Genomic DNA, 20,703 nt, shown 5'->3' on the forward strand with positions numbered 1-20,703 from the left:
CTGCCCTTGACATCAAGGCAGCATTTGACTGAGTATGGCACCAAGGAGCCCAGCAGAACTAGAGTCATTGGGAATCGTAGGGGAACCTCTCTGCTGGTTGGAGTTATACCTAGCACGGAGGAAGAAAGTTGTGGTTTTTGGAGTTCGGGCATGTCAGTTCCAGGACATTGCCGCAGAGGTTCCTCAGGGTAGTATCCTAGGTCTAGCCATTTTCAGCTGCTTCATCAATGATCTTTCTTCCATCATAAGGTCAGAAGTGGGCGTGTTCGCTGATGATTGCACAATGTTCAGCACCATTTGCAACTCCTTAGCTACTAAAGCAGTTAGCACCATTTGCAACTCCACAGATACTGAAGCAGTCAATGTCCAAATGCATTAAGACCTGGACAATATCAAGGCTTGGGCTGAGAAGTGGCAAGTAACATTTGGGGACACACAAATGCCAGACAGTGAAGCAGTGAGAACTTAACCATCACCCCATGACATTCAATGGCATTACCATTGATGAAAAACCGAACTGGCCAAGCCATATAAATACTGTGGCTACTAGAGTAGGTTAGAGGCTAGAAATCCTAACTCCACAAAGCCTGGGCACCATCTAAAAAGACACAGGTCAGGTGTGAGATGGGATACCCTCCACTTGCCTAGGTGAGTGCAGTTCCAACAACACTCAAGAAGCTCAACACCAATGACAAAGCATTGATTGGCATCCCACCAAGATGCACTGCAGGAACTCACCAAGACTTCTCAGATGGCACCTTCCAAACCTAGGACCGCTACTATCTACAAGAACAAGGGCAGCAGACACATGGGGACACCACCACCTGCAAGGTCTCATCTAAGCCATATACTATCCTGACTTTATTCCTTCATTGTCACCGGATCAAAAGCTTTGAACACCCTAACAGCACTATGGGTGTACCAAATGGACTGCAGTGGTTCAAAAGGCAGCTCACCACCACCTTCTCAAGGGCAACTAGGGATGGGTAATAAATGCTGGCTCAGCCAGCGATACCCATATCCCATGAATGAATGTTAAGAAAAGGCCGGCTATGGAAAAGCCAAGGAGCAATCCGTGGTAAAAAATAATTAATTGGGGAGGATCAACTTCAGTGGAGTGAAAATACAGGTAAATTGGCATCAAAAGATTGAGGAGCAAAACTATGACAGTACAATGGGATACTTTTAAAGAGGAGAGAGCTTGGATAGAGTCAAGATACATTTCCATGAGTGGAAAGAGATAGGGCAACACATCCAGGGCTCCCTGAAAGATGCAAGAGATAGAGGGTAAGAAAAGGTGCATATGAAACATGTCAGGTGGGTCATACAAGTGAGAATCAGGCTAAATATAGAACGATCAGAGGGGAAGTAATAACACAAATAACAGAGGCAAAGAAAGAGCATGAGAATGGACTAGCAACTAACATAAAAGGGAATCCAAAGTTCTCTATTGACATATAAATAGTAAAAGGGTGTTAAAAAGGAGAAGTGGGGCCGATTATGAGCCTAAATGGGGATTTACAGGTGGAGGCACTTAATGAGTACTTTGCATTGTATCTTTACCAAGGAAAATGATGCTGTCCAAGTCAGTTGAGCGGCAATTGAGACATTGGATGAACTAAAGAGTGGTAAAGCGGTATTAGCCTGGCTGACTGTACTTAAAGTTGATGAGTCACCAGAATCAGGTGAGATACATCAAAGGATAGATACTGAGGGAAGTAAGGGTGGAAATTCTGGAGGCACTGGCCATCATCATCCATTCCTCCTTAGATACAAGTATGCTGTCCAAGATGATGAGCCCAGAAACTACAGGCCAGTCAGTTTAACCTCAGTTTTGTTCTAAATTATTGTTTCCACCACCAACAGTCACTTGGACATCTGTAGATTAATTATGGAAAGCCAGCATGGATTTGCTAAGGAAAAATAATATTTAATCAACTTTTTGAGTTTTTTTGATGAGGTAACAGAGAAGGTTGATATGGGTAATGTTGCTGATATGATGTACATGGACTTCCAAAAGATATTTATTGAAGTGCTACATAACCTGCTTGTCAGCTAAGCTAAAGTTCATGAAATAAAAGGGACAGTAGCAGCATGGATACGTGACAGGAAACTGAGAGTAGTGGTGAATGGTTGTTTTTTGGACTTTAGGAAGGTGTACATTGACCCCTGGGGAGTTAAGACCCCTTATTATTATTAAGACCTCCTAATTATTACTGACCTAGTCTTGAATGTACAGGACGCAATCTCAAAATTTGTCAGTCACACAAACCTGGCAGTATTATAAACTGCATGAAGGATTGTGAAAAATTTCAAGAGGATATAAACAGGCTGGTAGAATGAGAGAACGCATGACAGATAAAATTGAATGCAGCAAAGTGTAAATTATTTATTTTAGGTAGGAAGAAAGGAAAAGCAATAGAAAATAAAGAGTAGAGGGAATTGGGGAATTAGACGCACAAATCAGAGAAGGTGGCAGAGCATCTGCTAAAACAGCTAATAAAGTATACAGAAAACTGAACTTTATATGTAGGGCATGCAGTATGAAAGCAAGGAAGTCATTATAAACTTAGATAAAAACTAGTGTGTCCTGTTCTAGGCACCACACTTTAAGGAGGATGTGGAAGTATTGGACAGGGCACAAGAAAGATTTACAAGAATGGTTCCAGGGAGGAGGAACTTCAGTTACGTGAATAGATTGGAGGCGAGGACAGTTTTCCTTGGAGAAGAGGAAATTTGAAAGAGAGGGGTTCAAAATCATGGCAAGTCTGTACAGAAAAGGTCAGGAAAAACTGTTCCTGTTGGTTGAAGGATCAAGAACCAGAAAGACGTATTTTACACAGAGGGTGGTGGGGGCCTGGAATGCGCTGCCGGGCAAGGTGGTGGAGGCGGACACACTGGGAATGTTTAAGACTTATCTAGATAGTCACATGAACGGAGTGGGAATGGAGGGATACAAAAGAATGGTCTAGTTTGGACCAGGGGGCGGCGCGGGCTTGTTCTTTGTTCTTTGTTAACCAGAGGGCACGGATTATAGGTGAGTGGCAAATGGCAGGAATCTGAAATGCATTGTCTGAGAGGGAGGTGGAGGCAAATTCAATTGTGCTTTTCAAAAAATAATTAGATAATTGTAAAAAGAGAAAAAAAATGCAGGGCTACAGGGAAAAGGCAGGGGAGTGGGACTAGGCCATTGCTCATACAGAGAGCCAGTCAGCACAACACAATAGCTTCCTTCTGTGCTGTAATCACTCTATGAATATCGCTTTGTAACTTTATTTGTTATTTTTAAAAGAATGAGCTATACCTATTTTGTAGTAATCTGCAAATTCTGACACCACTGTCTCTAGACCTACACCAAATCACCGATTAGCTTGGTTAAGAGAACACCCTCTGGGACACCCTCTTCCAACCACAATGAAAACTGTCCCTAATTCTGCTCAGTTTTCCCTTGTCTAAAAAATTTTAATTCAGTTTCCCATCCTCCTCTCAAACAGGTAGACATACTTCACTAAAATCTCTGAAATTTTCCCAATCGCAGAAGCTAAACTAACCAGCCTGTAATTTCCCAGATTAGCTCCATCGCCTTTTTAAATAATGGGTGCTGCATTGGCCACTCTTCAGTTCTCTGGCACACATCCACATTCAATACAACCTTGAAATAGAATTTCTAGGCTGTGCAATTTTCTCCTGTTGAGTCAGGGAAAAGTGGAATAAAATAGCTGAACAGGATTTATGGAAATAGGAGATCATGGTATTTATTGCATATAGGTATATACGGATATACATGTTCAGGAAAATATTATTTAAAATCTCATTCATATAAATTTAAAATACAATGTATTTTTATTGATCGCACCAAAACACAGATTTAAATAGATTGGTGACATATTACTCATAAATTTTGAATCACAAATTTTGCCTACTTAAAAATCAGCGCTGCTTTTCAGTGTAATTTATCACCAAATATAAATTGGGAGAACCCAAATTATTGAGAGCCAAAGGTGGTTAGCATAATGCACATCTAATATAAGACTCAGTACCATAAAACAAGCTACAAGAGGCAATGCTCATACTGACCTGATATTCATAAATGACCTGAACAACATACAAAAAATAGAAGTCGGAATACACTAAGGGACAGCGACCAGAAGTCAACATAATCTGGGATTTAGAAATATCAAATATCAAGAGTTAGGTGTCTTTAATCATTCACGGAACTTGGGCTTCACTGGCAAAAAGCCAGCATTTATTGCCCATTTCTAACTGCTTGTGAGGTGCTACTGAACCTACTTCTTGAGCTGCAGTCTGTGCTACATAGATGCTATTAGATAGGAAATGCCAGGATTTTGACACAGTCACATTGAAGGAACAGTAATATATATCCAAGTCAGAATGGTGTTAACTTGGAGAGCAAATTGCAGGTGGTCATGTTTCCACACATCCACTGCCATTAGCAAGCTAGATGAGTGGATTTGTAAGTTGCTGTGGCAGCAGCCTTGGTGAGTTGCTGTAGGGCATTTTGGATGGTTAACACTGCAGCCACAATGTGCTGGTGGTGAAGGAAGTGAATATTTAAAGGTGACAAATGGGGAACCAATCAAGCAGGAATGCTTTGACCTAGATGGTGTCAAGCTTCCCTGAGGGCCAAGGAACTGCACTCAATCAGGCAAATGGAGAATATTCCCACACACTCCTGTCTTGTGCCTTGCAGTTGTTAGGAAGGCGTTGATTCACTCGGCATAGAATATCCAACTTCTGGCAGTCACAGTATGTATGTGGCTGATCCAATTAGGTTTCTGAAAGTTAATGGTGTGGGATTCAACAATGGATGTCTAGGGATGGTGATTAGACTCTCTTGTTGAGATGATTATTGCCTGGTACTTGTATAGTGTGAGTATTACTTGCCATTTTTCAGTTCAGCTTTGGTTGTTTCTAGGTGTTGCTGCAACTGAACATTGACTGCTTCATTTTCTGAGGAGTTGTGAATGGAACAGAATAACGTGCAATCATCAGCAAACAGCCTAACTTCTAACCTAATATTACTTTTAAAAAGAGCTAACTTCCAAAAAATGAGTAAACAACTGGAGAAAATGGATTGCAGGGTGTTGTTCAAGATCATTCCAATGGAGGGCAAATAGAACACCTTTAAAAGCATAATGTTGAACTTGCAAGATAATAATACAACCAGACAAGCAAGCACAAACTAAACAAGCAAGATCCTAAGCAGATAGACCAATAAATTAAAAGAGGAACACAGAGGAAAAATGACATCTACAAATTTTGCAACAAAAGGGAAGAAATTTGTTATGAGGAACAAGTGGAGAGGCTAAAGAAACTGGGGTTGTTAGAGCAGATGCCAAAGGAAGATTTGATAGAGATGTTCAAACCTTAAAACATTTTGATAGACTAAGTAAGGATAAATTGTTCCCAGTTGTAGAAAAGTCAGTAAACAGAGGACACAGATTTAAAGGTAATTGGCAAAAGAACAAGAGGCAAGAAGGAAAACAATTTTTCCTAGAGCGTTATCATGATCTGGAATGTACTGTCTGAAAGGCTTGTGCAAGATTCAATAATAACTTTCAAAAGGGAATTGTATAAATTCTTGGAGACGAAAATTTGCAGGGCTATGGGGAAAGAGTGAAGAAGTTGGAGGAATTGGGTGGTTCTTTCAGAGAGTTAGCATAGGCATGATAGGCCAGATGGCCTCCTTCTGTGCTATATTATTCAATGATTCTATGCAGCAATATGTTAACAGTGATCAAAGGAAGCGAGAGAAACCTAGAAAGAAGAATTGCTGCAGAGACAAGTCATAACAGTAAAAAATATTTACAGTATTTGAACAAATGAACCTGAAACAGAGGAAATTTAACATTCTGAATAATTACTTTCTCCAAGTATTCACAAGGGCACCTCTTTCAAACAGAGACACCCCAAGGCAAAATGAATGATCTTTATATAAAAAAGATAAAAGTCCTAAATTAGGCTGAAAAGATTTGAAGACCAATTAATCCCCTTGGATGGAACATATTTATCAAGGAGTGCTAAGAGACACTAAGGAGGAAATTTATGAGGTGTTGACAATCATTATCTAGTCACTGGATACAGAAAATTCCAGCAGTTTGGAAACAGACTAATATGATGACCATCCTTAAAAATTGCAATGAGTCAATCACAGACAATGACACACTCATTAATCTTACATTAATCCCATGTAAAATGATAGAACAATAGATAATTGGGAATAAACTTTGCTAAAATTTGTGAACTTGTGAACCTTTGTTGGAATCACTAACTAACTTTCATTGTCAAAAGCACTCTAATTCAGGCTCATCATGAAAATCCTAATGTATATTTTCCAACTTCGCGATTTGTAATCGGAATCTCTTAGAAGCTACATTTAACTTAATAGCACCATTTTTAATACAAAACACTAGCTGATAGCGGCACTGTCAGAAATCTATAATTATCGTTTGATCTTGTGACCAAATGCAGGGGCTTCCTACAACAGCTTAATACTTTTGACATAGAAAAGTGTCCCAAAGTGCTTCAGGAGAGCCTCAGTTAGACAAAAATGGATGCTAAGCCAAGAGAAAAAGATATTAGACTGACCAATTGAAAAATAGGTTGATTTCAAGGAGGGTCTTAAAAGGAAGACATGGAGGTTAAGAAATGGAGAGGTTTAGGGAGAGAATTTCAGCACATGGAGCCCAGGCAACTGAAGACATGACTATGAATGGTGGGTCAAAGAAGGTAAGAAGTTTAACAACACCAGGTTAAAGTCCAACAGGTTTATTTGGTAGCAAAAGCCACACAAGCTTTCGGAGCTCCAAACCCCTTCTTCAGGTGAGTGGGAATTCTGTTCACAAACAGAGCATATAAAGACACAAACTGTCTTTGTATCTTTGTGTCTTTATATGCTCTGTTTGTGAACAGAATTCCCACTCACCTGAAGAAGGGGCTTGGAGCTCCGAAAGCTTGTGTGGCTTTTGCTACCAAATAAACCTGTTGGACTTTAACCTGGTGTTGTTAAACCTCTTACTGTGTTTACCCCAGTCCAACGCCGGCATCTCCACATCGGGTCAAAGAAGGGCAGGGGATGCACAAAAGGTCAAATGAACAAGCAGTTTGGGAGGGAATGGTTTACAAGGCTGGAGGAGGCTGCTGGAGGAGGCCACGTGTAAATGATTTTGAGGAGAATGTAGGTGGTCTGTTAGTAAGTTTGCGAATGACACAAAGATTGAGGAAGCTGCAGATAGTGAGAAGGGTTGCCAGAGGATACAGCAAAATAGAGATAGGTTGGAGACTTGGGCGGAAAAATGCCCAATTTAATCCGGACAAACACAAGGTGATGCATTTTGGAAGGTCTAATGCAGGAGGGAAGTATATAGTAAGCAAACCCTTAGAAGCATTAACAGAGGGTTCCTGGCGTACAGGTCTACAGTTCCCTGAAAGTGGTAACACCAATGAATAAGGTGGTCAAGAAGGCATATGGCATGCTTGTCTTCATCAGTCAGGACACAGAGTATAAAAATTGGCAAGTCATGTTGCAGCTGTATAGAACTTTGGTTAGACCACATTTGGAATATTGCATACAGTTCTGGTCGCCATACTACCAGAAGGATGTGGAAGTTTTGGAAAGGGTACAGAAAAGGTTTGCCAGGATATTGCCTGGTTTGGAGGGTATTAGCTATAAGGAGAGATTGGACAAACTTGGTTTCCTTGCACTTGAACGTCAGAGACTGAGGGGCAACCTGATAGAAGTTTACAAAATTATGAGAGGCTTGGGTAGAATGGATAGTCGGAGCCTCCTCCCCCCCCCCCCCCCCCCCCGAAGGTAGCATTATCAATTATTAAGGGACATAGGTTTAAGGTAAAAGGGGGAAGGCAAGTGACACAGAGGGTAGTAAATGCCTGGGAATGTGCTGCCAGAGAAGGTGGTAGAAGCAGATACAATGGCAATGTTTAAGAAGCATCTGGACAGTTACATGAATAGGGAGGAAATAGAGGGATATGGGCCAAGTAGAGACTAACGGTCTTCATTTTAGAAAGTATATAGATAGGATGCAAAGCTGGGCTGAAAAATGGCAAATGGAGTTTAACCCTGATAAATGTGAGGTGATTCATTTTGGTAGGACTAATTTAAATGTGGATTACAGGGTCAAAGGTAGGGTTCTGAAGACTGTGGAGGAACAGAGAGATCTTGGGGTCCATATCCACAGATCTCTAAAGGTTGCCAGTCAAGTGGATAGAGCTGTGAAGAAGGCCTATAGTGTGTTAGCTTTTATTAACAGGGGGTTGGAGTTTAAGAGCCCTGGGGTTATGCTGCAACTGTACAGGACCTTGGTGAGACCACATTTGGAATATTGTGTGCAGTTCTGGTCACCTCACTATAAGAAGGATGTGGAAGCGCTGGAAAGAGTGCAGAGGAGATTTACCAGGATGCTGCCTGGTTTGGAGGGTAGGTCATATGAGGAAAGGTTGAGGGAGCTAGGGCTGTTCTCTCTGGAGCGGAGGAGGCTGAGGGGAGACTTAATAGAGGTGTATAAAATGATGAAGGGGATAGATAGAGTGAACGTTCAAAGACTATTTCCTCGGGTGGATGGAGCTATTACAAGGGGGCATAACTATAGGGTTCGTGGTGGGAGATACAGGACGGATATCAGAGGTAGGTTCTTTACGCAGAGAGTGGTTGGGGTGTGGAATGGACTGCCTGCAGTGATAGTGGAGTCAGACACTTTAGAAACATTTAAGCGGTTATTGGATAGGCACATGGAGCACACCAGGATGATAGGGAGTGGGATAGCTTGATCTTGGTTTCAGATAAAGCTCGGCACAACATCGTGGGCCGAAGGGCCTGTTCTGTGCTGTACTGTTCTATGTTCTATGTTCTAAAGGTTTCATGTGTTGGTGCAGGCTTGGTGGGCCAAAGGGCCTGTTCCTGTGCTGTACTATTCTTGTTCTTTGTTTGAATTGCATTTCCCAAAAGCTAAATAACTTTCATAGCCATTAAACAAGCATGTCTACATGTTGCAATGACCTGAAGGTGGCACTGTGGTTTATGATTTTTGAGGGAATGTTAATAACAGGTTAAATAGGTTTGCAAACTTGAAAATTGTTAAAACCAGGAATTAAAATTCATTATTAGGGATCCCCTGAGCTACTACTTGGATTAACTAAATGTACAATTTTGAGCTGTCGGATAAATAGTTCAAAGAGATGGACATTTTTCAATGACAGCAAATAATGTTTCTACGACAGTAGAGTTTGAACTTCACCTTGTTATTTCATAAAAAACACAACCCGTGCTCCAGATGTCCATTTTGAAACTGTAGTACCCATCTGTAAGAAGGCACTCTGGGGCTCGATACCATCGAGTGGAAATATATTCTGTATATGGCTGCTTTGAGAAGACACTCCTACAGGAACCAAAATCTGCCAACTTCAGTAAGTTTTGCTGCAACGGTAAACCCAGCACATTTTTAAAAAATTGTAATTATCCATATTATCTTTCTATATTAATAAACTGTTCTAGAAATCAGTTACAGAGAAGAGTATCCACTTAATTTGTCCATTTCAGTTTCCAATTTTGAATATTATTGTTCAGATATTAAATAGGCAACATCACAGGGATGAGCTGAAAGAAGTAAGCTAAACTAACAGAAGTCATAATTAATAAATACAGGTCATTAATTTAACATAGGTCATTAAGTTATGGAATTTTAATCCAAGGCATAGTCAGCTTCTCTTTCAAATAAGTTTCCCTATTCGTAATCAAACTCACTAAACAAAATAAAGTCATAATCATTTGTTACCATTTGAATTCAGTCTTAAAATGTTATTTTCATGTAAATCTCAAATCACTATACAGCCCTCAATAATCACTTAAAATGGTTATTCGTGTCAGAATAAGATAATAATTTCCATGTATAATTTTTATTCATGATTCCTCAAATATGACCAACACATTTTGTAGATAAGCTTGATTTCTAGACAGCAAACAATCCTTAGTGCTCAAACAACAGTTCACTCACAAGATGAAAAGAATCAGATGACTGATGATTAGAATTAAATAAAGAGAAGTGTTACAAGTGCAACTTTAGGGATTAGAAATTATACTGATAAAGAGATAGTTGAGTAGACTACTTCCACTCAAGTAGAGAAGGCTGACAGGTGAGCTAAGATGCAGCTTTCAAAAAATATATATAAAAAGGTTTTGTTCGGAGGGACTAGAGAAGGACTATTTGCTCCGTTTGGAGAGTCAGTGACAAGAAGTGAAAGTATTTGAGTGCTTTATCACAGGGAATAGTCAAGGTAGTTGTGGAATCAATCAGCACAGAAAGAAACCATTCAGTCCATTGTGCCTGTGTCAGCTCTTCGAAAGAGATTTCCAATCAGCTCAACTCCCACCTGCTTCATCCACAGTGCTCCACAAATGTTTCTTTTCCAAATATATATTCATTTCCTCTTTTGAAAGTTATTATTGAATCTGCTTCCAATGCCCTTTCAGCACATTCCAAATCACAGCAACTTGATGTGCAAAATATAATTCAATGAAAGAAAATTGCAGGGAATACTTTACAGAAATTTATTTCAACCCATCCATTTTAAAAAAAATATTCTCTGTATTCAAGCAATTCATGCCTATCGGGAGTGGACAGCACCAGATATGATCAGATCTCTCACTTCACCGTCCTTACTTCCTTCAAGCTCTCATAGATAAGGTGGCTACTCAGTGCTTGAAGTTTCTGATCCTTCCTCAAGTTCAGGCCTGTTCACTGAATTAAGCACATTTGCTTTTGCAAGCAAAGGAGTGGTCATGAAATGCCATAAATTGAATAAGCATGTACTGTGAGAAATGCAACAAACCAGAAGTTCATCTTTTGAGCCAGTGACTGATTGCAACAAAACCCTACCTGCATGATGCATAATAATTTGTTGCATGAAATCTTTCTAAGATGTCTGTCTGCCAATTGTTTCAATTCTATGTTGTTTCTGGAGTATGGGCATGCATGTAAGTAATGAAAGATGCAAGATTGTCTGAGGGCTTGGCAAGAACCAGCAGTAAATATGCAACAAGGTGAAAAACAATGCATAATCGCATGCATATTTGGGTCATCTACATGGTACCTTTGGGTCACGTTACTTAACAGTTTCCTGAAGGTCGATATTTTCACCTGTACATTTTCTCATAGCAGAATAGAGGATGCGGGAAATAATATTGACCCCGGTTTCTCTCTCTTAAGCATTCCTCTGGGTATGTGGTGCCTGTAAGGTTGCGTAAGTAGATTGGAGGTTTGCATATTCCCACTGATGCCTCAACTTTGTCACTATACTACACTACACTACACGTCACAAACCAGGGGCTTTCATGAGTCAGCAGGAATGTTTGACTTCAGGGATCCTTTGAAGACTTCCCCAAAACATTTCTACTGTCCTCCTGGGAGTCTCCTGCCATAATAGAGTTCTGAGTAGAGCAGTTGCCTCCGGTGTCCATCAGGCATAGGAATTACATGTCCTACCTACCAGGGCTAGTTTTGAATGACTAGTCCCTTGATGCTGGCAAGTTGGTTTGGAAGAGGACATTGCTGGTGGATTGCCTCTCTTGCTACTAGACTTGGAGGATTTTGTAAAGGCACCGCTGATGGTACTTCTCCAGTACTTTGAGTGCCTGCTGTAGGTTCTCCAAGTCTCTGAATCATACGGCACAGACATCACTGCTACTTGGTAAACCACGATCTTAGTCTCGGGTTGGAGATTCTGATCCTCGAATACTCTTTCCCTCAATTGGCCAAAGGCTGAGCTGGCACATTAAAGGTAATGATGAATTTTGTCACCTATGTCTGCCTTCGTCATGAGGAGGCTCCCAAGATCCAGGATGATGATCAAATTTTCCAGGATCTGGCCACGGATTTTAATCAACATGTGGAGGTGTTATGCTGTGGGAACTGGTTAGAAGTGGATCTTAGTTTTCCAAGGGCATTTAATGAAAGGTCCATTTTCTCGCATGCTTTGGAGGAATCATCATCGACAATGACCCAGAACTCAATTTCTGAGTGAGTGTATACACAAGGATCATTTGCATACTGAAGCTCCATGATTGAGTTTGAAGTGATTTTGGCTGAAGGTCGCTAAAGCTCTACAGTGTTGCAATGGAGAAAATGGAGAAGAAAGTTGGTGCAGGAAGATTTCAAGATCATGTTTTCTGCTTTGAGTTATGCTGGCTATACCGTAAGACCTAAATTTTGTCTATCTTGCAGATCCCCTGCAACATTTAAAGTATCTTGCCTCAGTCTATTGTCCTTCTCTCACCACTGCAATAATTGAAAGACTTCAGTCTCCTACTGAACCTGTGTTTGGCTACTGGCACAACTGCTTTTTCAGCTTCAGTCTCTTCCTGGCCATACATTATATATGCATCTGCATATGACCATGCACAGAATCAGTCTTCTAGTCATCTTGCAAAATCCTTGCCATCAGATCAAGGTCCTGCTCTGCTGCGATCGTGTGGCAGTCTGTGTCAAAATGAAATGTTAGGACTCATGGTCAATCCCAATCCTCAGCGCTGCACCACCAAAGTTTTAAGTGTATTTATTACTGTCACAAGTAGGCTTACATTAACACTGCAATGAAGTTACTGTGAAAATCCCCTAGTTGCCACACTCCGGCGCCTGACGGGTAGACTGGGGAAGAATTTAACATGGCCAATGCACGTAGCCAGCATATCCTTCGGACTGTGGAAGGAAACCGGAGCACCCAGAGGAAACCCACGCAGACACAGGAAGAACGTGCAGACTCCGCACAGGTGTGCCACTGTGCCGCTCCAAAGCTGAGGAACTCCAGTGCCTTGGCATTGCCACCCTAAGGGTGACATAACATGCAGGAGATGGCCAACTGAAGGAATAAGGTGGCGAGTATAACATTTTCTGGACAGGCCTTCCAAAAAAGGAACAAAGCCTTTGTAGGGTGGGCTTCAAAACAAAAATGAACTTGTCTCAGTGATGAGTGGAAAGAGCCCGGAAATCAAGCAACTCGCAGACACCGATGACATGTCAAAATGATCAATGGCCCAAGCACTCAAGGCCCCACTCCACTGACAGCTAAGCATAGACGGAAATTCATCAAGGACAGGGAAGCAATCAGTGCTCATTGGAGAGAACTTATCAACCAAGACCATCTTCAACTTGAATGTCCTCAATGCCCCATCCAACTTGGTCTCAGCCATACCCCGGTTTATAGCAAGTTTGAAAAAGCCATTTGAAAGCTGAAAAATAACAAGGTCTCTGGGACAGATGGAATCCCTGCTGAAATTTTGAAACTCAGCAGGGATAGACTCATGATCCTGGCATTCACCTCCTGGCAAGTATGCTGCATTCCTTTCCTCATCCAGCAAAATTTACTCTCCACTTTCCATCAAATGGGGAGGTTGAATGCTTTATCATTTAATCGGAGATTCTTTTTCCTCACTTCTACAATTATTTTCATTAAACATCACAGTGAATTGTCAGTTCTTTCTTGGTATCCTCAATTTTAGGAGCCAGAATTTCTCTGTCCTCCACAATGGCCTTTAAGTATAATCTTCCTTTTACATGGCTGCAGCAGCACTAGAAATTCCAAATACCAAGAAGGGAGCTCCCAGCTCTTGATGCATTCCATTTGGAAGCTTCCAATGCACAAATAATCTCAGCCAGTTTGGGGGTCAGCAATTCCAAAAGCTCAACCTGGAACGCTAGTAATGGAAGATACATACTGTACTTGTATTTCTAAATGTCTGAAATAATTACTAACAAGAGTTGAGTAGCAATACTCAGCAATAACTAGAGGGCCCAACACAGAGTCTCTGGTATCCAGATCACTGAATAACCTCTTAATAGAATGATTGAACAAATTTATACAGCAATTTTTCTCAAGACAGATCAAATTGTTTCACTGCCAATAAATTTACTTTTTGACATGCAGTTGGTATTGCTACATAGGCAAACATTGCAGACAATTTCTGTTTAGCGCAGTGCCAAAAACAGCAAATAAATTAATGACAATGCACTACATTTATAGTGGTACTAATAAGCTGCTAGAGCTGTATACTTGCCCTATTGGCTAACCAGGCTGTTAAAGAAGGGAATGAAATCTAAAGAAAACGGGGTAACGTATGTAGAGTATTTTGTGAATAAAGTTACAAAGAGTTTTTAAAAATACAGGACATATATAATAGTATTTATATTTATTGTGTCACCTTGTGAAACAAAAACACAAGGGCCATGGGAGTCTGCAGAAGGGAACGTCCTGGCAAAGGGACAGAGATTAATCCACTATAAATCTCTACTGTTCACTGCCATGACTTTCCAATTAGAGAAGCTCCGTACTCTACATTGCAATGACAGACACCTACATCTAGGTTGTCTGCCATTGTAAAGAAGCTGGAAATAAATTAGAAATGGTGCCATGGGGTTGAAAAAAAAAGTTGCTGCAAACATGTTTCACGCAGGTGTTTTCTCCCACTGGCATCACGGTGAATCTGGAATGAGGGGTCAGGCCTTCATCTGCATTCAATTAACAGGATGCCAAAAGAAGCTCATGCTGGTCTCTGGTGGGTTTTCTGACCCGCCAAGGCAGATACCAGCAAAATCCCACTGCAAATTCATGTCACGCCACTGAAGCCGCTGGAGGGGCTTGAGAGAATTCCACCCTTCTTGGACACTTCGGCACTTTCTGCCCCTGGTTGACATGATACTCCTGGCTTCATTTAATATCCTATAAACTAGGTCACACCAAGGGTGTGAGCTCACTGACCCCAGACACACCATTTCTTATGCCATTGTCATTTTTGGGGTGGATAGAGGCTCCAGTACCAATAGGCATCGCAGAATTCCCAATGCAAGCCCACAATCCCTGCGCTTAAAAGTTTTGGTGTAGTTTTTCATCCACCACCTGCACCCAATTGTTCATTTTGCCCTCCCCTCAATTTACAGCAGGGGTGTAACAAAATAGCCTTGGACTTTTTGATCTTCAGGTCTCAACTTGTAATGTATTAAAGCATATTAAGCCTCCATCCCTCCTTCAATTTTATGCAAAGCCAAATTAGTCAAAGATTGTGAATCTTGAATCTTTTTCTTTATATTTTGCATGCATATCTTTCAATTTTTCAATGGCATTTTGCGCTTATGAAGATGACAAGATGTCAAATGGAACACTTAGCATTTTGGCCATCTCATGTTAGTGACAAGCAATTCTTGGTCGTGTACACTTAGATACAGAGCAAATTTCCTTTACTCTGCTTTAATTTCAGAAATTAATCCATTCAATTCAATGGGAACTTCCCATTTCGCAGTCTATAGCCAAGCACTTTCTCCTGACAACAGCTGGGAGTGGTTAAACATCATACAGGTGCGGGTGTAAGATAGCATCCCCCTATTACTCCATACTACTGATTGCTGAATGACTACAGAAGAATAATTACCTTAATTAAAATATTTTCAGGCTTTACATCGCGGTGAAAAATCCCATTTCTGTGGCGAATATAAGAAGCATGTGTAAACAAATGAGCTGAGCCATGACTGACTTAATAATTTTCTAACCAATTTTATCACTGTGTCATTGGTGATAAGTTTTTTTTTAAATGCTTCTTTTTCCTGCAAGTATCAAATAAAACTCCTGAATATGCAACAATTTTCTGTTATTAATGGAGATCTTTTTGTACTTGCATCTGCAACTTTGAATAAATTACTGACACTACAATCAGCTAAAATAATCCAAATTAAATAAATTAAACATATCAAATTAATTGTAAATTAACTCAACTTAATATTCTCTGAAAAATATTTACGATGCTTATTCTCACTGCTGATACTTTCCTTACCTGTGCATGTAATCAAGGGACTTACATAGTTGATACATGTAACTCTTTATTTTACCTTCAGGTAATGGGTTCCTCCGCCCTGTAAATAAGAGTGTTTTGTAAATCTCACTAAATTCAATTGTACTTTTAAACAATAACTACACCTGCAGTCTGTTGGCTATAGTCATAGACAATGATGGGCAATAAATTCTAGCCTTGTCAGTGATGTCCACATCCCAGGAATCATTTAGAAACAGTTGTGGAATAGAAAATAACTTGGATATTATTCTTCTATTATTGAACACGATGTAAGCAACAAACAATATATTAAAAGTCTGTCAATATAATAATACTGACCTCGTATAAGCTCATAGATATTCATGTCCATTAGTTCACATATTAGAGCAAGAGACCCAGACCTCTTATCACTGGAAAGAAACAACCCAAGGAGAAACAAAACCAGTTAGTTAGTTATATCTATTTAGAAAACATTAACATTTTTATTAAAGTAAATGTTATGGACCTAATTTTGAAATGTGCTTTTCCTCAAGTGTTCCATTTAGGTTTTAATTTTAATTTTGTAATGAGTTTTAAGTGCAATTTGTGTTAGATTGTGCCTGAGTGTTTAAAGATTCACAGACCTTCATTGAATATCAATTCTCACAACAGCAGTAATTTGATGGAGAAACTGGTGCACAGTTAAAAAAAAATGTTTTACAACTATATCCAGATATCCAGAAGGAAGGCTATAGGTATCACCACAGGGAAAGAGAAGAAATATAGTAAGAGCTGGAAATACTCAGCAGTTCGGGCACCATCTGTTGAAAGACAGAAGGCAGTTGATATTTCACATCTCAAGACCCTTTCTCAGGACTGAAATATAGATGAACAGAATTTAAAAAGGAATGAACTATTGATATGGGGAAGAGTAAAGAAATACAGTAATCAGTGAAATTCTTGAGTGAAGAACAAGAGAGGGTTAAATGGCAAATTTGAAATTAGCAGGAGACAAAAGGAAAACACAATGACAGATAAAGAAATAAAGATAAATACACAACAGTGTGTGAATTGTTAAAATGAGATACTTAGAAAGGGAAGCATAAAAAACAACAATGCAGTACAGGCTACAGTGCTCTGGGTGCCTGGCTGAAAAAAAAGTAAAGAACAAGGGTGCAGACCATCCCATCAGAGCATTATTGGTGCAATCCTGGTGAACCCTTCCCAATATTTATGTTTTGTTTTCTAGTTATCCCACTTCAGCTATTCACACATTCTGTTGTTGCGTATGTGTCTTCGATTTCACTCATTAGTCCTCCTTTTAAAATAGTTAGATCTGTCATTTAATCACTTCCTTTCTACCTTCTGTTCATCGGCAATTTCTGTTGAGGAAGGGTTTTAAGACCTGAAACAAGGACTGATTTCTATTTTTCCAAATATGTTGCCTAACATCCTGAGCATTTCTAGCTTTTAAAGTTTTGAGAACATGAGTGCTGTATTTTTTTAATGCAAGGAAAAAAGAAGAAACTCTTTGGTGAGCACTCCCTAGCGATTGGCTCAGAAGTATCACTGAGCCTTCCCTTAGTCACCTATTTCTGGTCATAACAGTCAAAATTATCCATCTGTCTCTTTGCCACACATTGTGCATGATGCAGGAAATGACATGCAAAGGAAGAACAAATATTTTAATAAATGTATTTAGTACATTTATTAATAAGACACAAGAGAAATGTGTAGATTAGATGTGAAAGATGTGCAGGTTAGGTGGATTGGGCATGCTAAAATGCCCCTTGGTGTCCAAAGATATATAGGTTAGATGGATCACCCATGGTACATGCGCAAGGTTACAGGGATAGGGCAGTGGACCTGGGTAAGATGTTCTTTCAGAGACTTGATGGGCCGAATGGCTTCCTTTTGCACTGTAGAGATTCTATGAAGTAAAATCCTTAACTGCACATCCCAAATGGCCAGATGAGTCAATGATTAAATGTGTTATACTGCACTCTTGATGATGAAATGTAAAACAAAATAACTCTATTACTGCAGACAGAAAAGATGGAGGGAATTTTAATATGGATGTGTGTGTGGGTGTAGATGCAGGATTGCGCCCTGCAAAAACACCACAAGCACGTTGAAAGCTGGTTCTAACCCACTTGATGGATTTGGATTAATGGATTTGCTCCCCCAATAGATCAGCTGGTTGATGAAGTAAAATAGTGCACAGCAAACAGTCTTGTAAGTTCTCACGTTCCAATCTTGGGGTGTGCTGAGTTAGCAACTTCCACTTGTAACAACTGATGCACTGCAGTTGATTTCAGTACTTCTGGGTTAATAAGAGGAAATTGTTCAGGCTTCTGGCTTAACATTGATTTTCAACAATCTCTGTTGTACAACATAAATATGGATACTACAATGCTGTTGCTATAGTGTGGACTTTCTCCCAGCATTTTATTCTTCTGATCATAGCCAAAAAGATAGTTGCCGTAAGTATATAGCCTACTTAGTTAATTAAAATTGTAGTCAACAGGAACGTGAGCTCAGGATGAATAATTTTCTCTAACTGTGGAGATCACTTAGATCTCTTTCATTCAGACCAAGACACACAAGCTCAATCAAGCTAATTTAGATTTATTAGTCCATAGAAACAGTAAGACAGCATGAAACTGAGCATGTAAAGCTTCATGATGGTAACATGATCAGTTAACAATAGAACATTTTAAGGACACATACCTTGCAGAATTTGATAAACAACAGGACATTTGGATAAAAGTATTTTTCAGACCTTCAGTAGAAGATATTGTACGTTTATACAAATGACTAGCTGCTCACATGTCTAAATTGTCCAGAAGCACTTGTATCCTGAATAATTTCCAGATTACTCTACCTAGTCTAGTCTCATAGACAACTCATTTTCCGGTCTCCATTTTCAAATTTGGCAAAGAAAGCTTCAATTTCAACTGCAACTTAAACACTATATGAAATAAAGACAAAAACAGCCCTTTTTTCTGATAGCCTCTAATGGTGAAATAATCTGTCAACACTCACTGTTTAATTTATACATGAAAGCTAGCTGGATATTGAACAGTGCCAGAACCAATGGAGTCAGGACCTCAAGCACAAACTTCGCATAAGGTAAAGAAGTTAGAAAATCCACAGAAGGAAGAAATAAAAGGGTAGATTTACCAGGAATTGCCACTCTTTGCAGTGGCTTCATTAATTACACCTGAAGTTGAGTGCTTACAGAATTCACAGTATTTGAGACAATCATCAGTATTATCATTTTAAAAAAAATACTTGTTAGCTTTTACTAATAAGTTCTGGGGAGGCTTTCTGGGGAGGTTTTGTATTGCAGTGGGTAGCATCTGTAGCCCTGAGTCACAGCTACAAGTTCAAGTCCTCGTTCAGGACTTGGGTGGCCACTGAAAGTACATTCATAAAGTGGCTAAACAGGTAGATTTGTAGCCTGTAAATCCTTCCAATATGCCTATGGCAGGCAGTAAGAGCAGGAGAATCTCCAGATCAGCAATGCTTGATGCAGAGTGGCACCCCCCGCGCAAGGCTAGCTTCTGGTGGCAGGCTAGTGACCTGTTCCAGGAAAAACTAGCTATGGAAACAGACTTAAGCACGTGCTTTGTCCGCCTCATGCACCACTAGGCACAGGAAGAGTTAAAGGATAAGTTATACTCATGTTAACAGAGATAGGCGTGGGTAGTATTTATTCTGGTTTTCTCCAAAAATTGAAGTGCCATAATGCACATAAATATATGAACAGAATACTGATCCTACACATGCACATACTATAGGAACATAGGAGCAGTTTAACACCATATACATCATGAGATTCTTGAGTTTTGCATAAAATGCCTATGTTCTTATAGCAAAAAAATTGCATTAGAAGACAAAAATAACTTACAAAAATGTTAACCAATTTTATAATTGGGCCAGTAACTGAATAGATGTAATATATATGGATTTTCAGAAAGTTCAGATGCATAATATGAGAAAACGCAGATGGGAATGAACTCTGCTAACTCAGCTGATGCTTTAATTGAGTTAGGGAGGAAAAGATGACCCCATTGTGATTGCTAATGTTGAAAGTGCAAGACCACAGACAGAATTATCAAAAGGAAATCATGTTTGACAAACCTGTTCTGAGGATGTAACTAGCAGAATAGACAATCTGGATTTTCAGAAGACTTTCGATAATGTAATAATTCTGCCCCAGGCCGGTCCAAAAATCTCTTTATTGATCACAAAAGGGAAGAGCCACACCCGGGGCTTACATTATGGAGTCTGTACCCAGAGACCTACAACAACGGTCCCGGTTGAAGCAACGTGTTTTAATCCCCCCACTGCTCACTCCCCATTGGGCGAGCCTCCGCTTGCTCAATAAGGATATTCATATTCCACAAAGCCTACAGGATCTAGCAACAATCCCTGTGCCCTTTGTGGCCATCATAACATCCCTCCCCACTCAGGTCCATTTCTCCCCCAACACCCCCATTGAGAGAAAGTCCCTTCCGCTGCTTAGCAGTGAGTCTGAGGTTCGAAGGGTTGGGTCAGGTAGCATGAACTGAATGGAGGACTTTCGCTTTCATAGGGAATATCACAGGGTTACCAATGCGGGTTCCTCTTCAGTTTCTGCTTCAGCCAGGATGCCTGCTTCCTGTCCATGTCCTTGTTATCCAAAAGGACTAACACAGAGTCAGCTTTGAGCTGTGGGCAAACACTGGAGGCGACCATCTCCATGGCCAATAGTGAAACCTGCTCAGGAGTGGATTCCTTGTCCAAGATGGTCCAAATGTTTCTTTACGATCATACCCTGGACTTTAGCCTTAGAAGAGGCACATGACATGCATAGGCAGCTGGGATCA

At 40.1% G+C, this 20,703-nt stretch overlaps 1 protein-coding gene across 1 annotated transcript in view; it reads right to left on the bottom strand.

The window, feature by feature from the left end:
• mok (MOK protein kinase) overlaps nt 1-20,703 on the bottom strand; it is an 86,903-nt gene that overhangs the window by 39,833 nt on the left and 26,367 nt on the right. The window contains exons 4-7 of the mRNA XM_078233198.1: nt 16,190-16,260; nt 15,854-15,932; nt 15,455-15,503; nt 9,276-9,454 (exon numbers count right to left, since the gene is read on the bottom strand). Of these exons, the coding sequence (XP_078089324.1) occupies nt 9,276-9,454; nt 15,455-15,503; nt 15,854-15,932; nt 16,190-16,260 (378 nt within the window). The remainder of the gene's footprint in view (nt 1-9,275; nt 9,455-15,454; nt 15,504-15,853; nt 15,933-16,189; nt 16,261-20,703) is intronic.

Source organism: Mustelus asterias, chromosome 18 (assembly GCF_964213995.1).
Source record: "Mustelus asterias chromosome 18, sMusAst1.hap1.1, whole genome shotgun sequence".
Taxonomy (NCBI): Eukaryota; Metazoa; Chordata; class Chondrichthyes; order Carcharhiniformes; family Triakidae; genus Mustelus; species Mustelus asterias.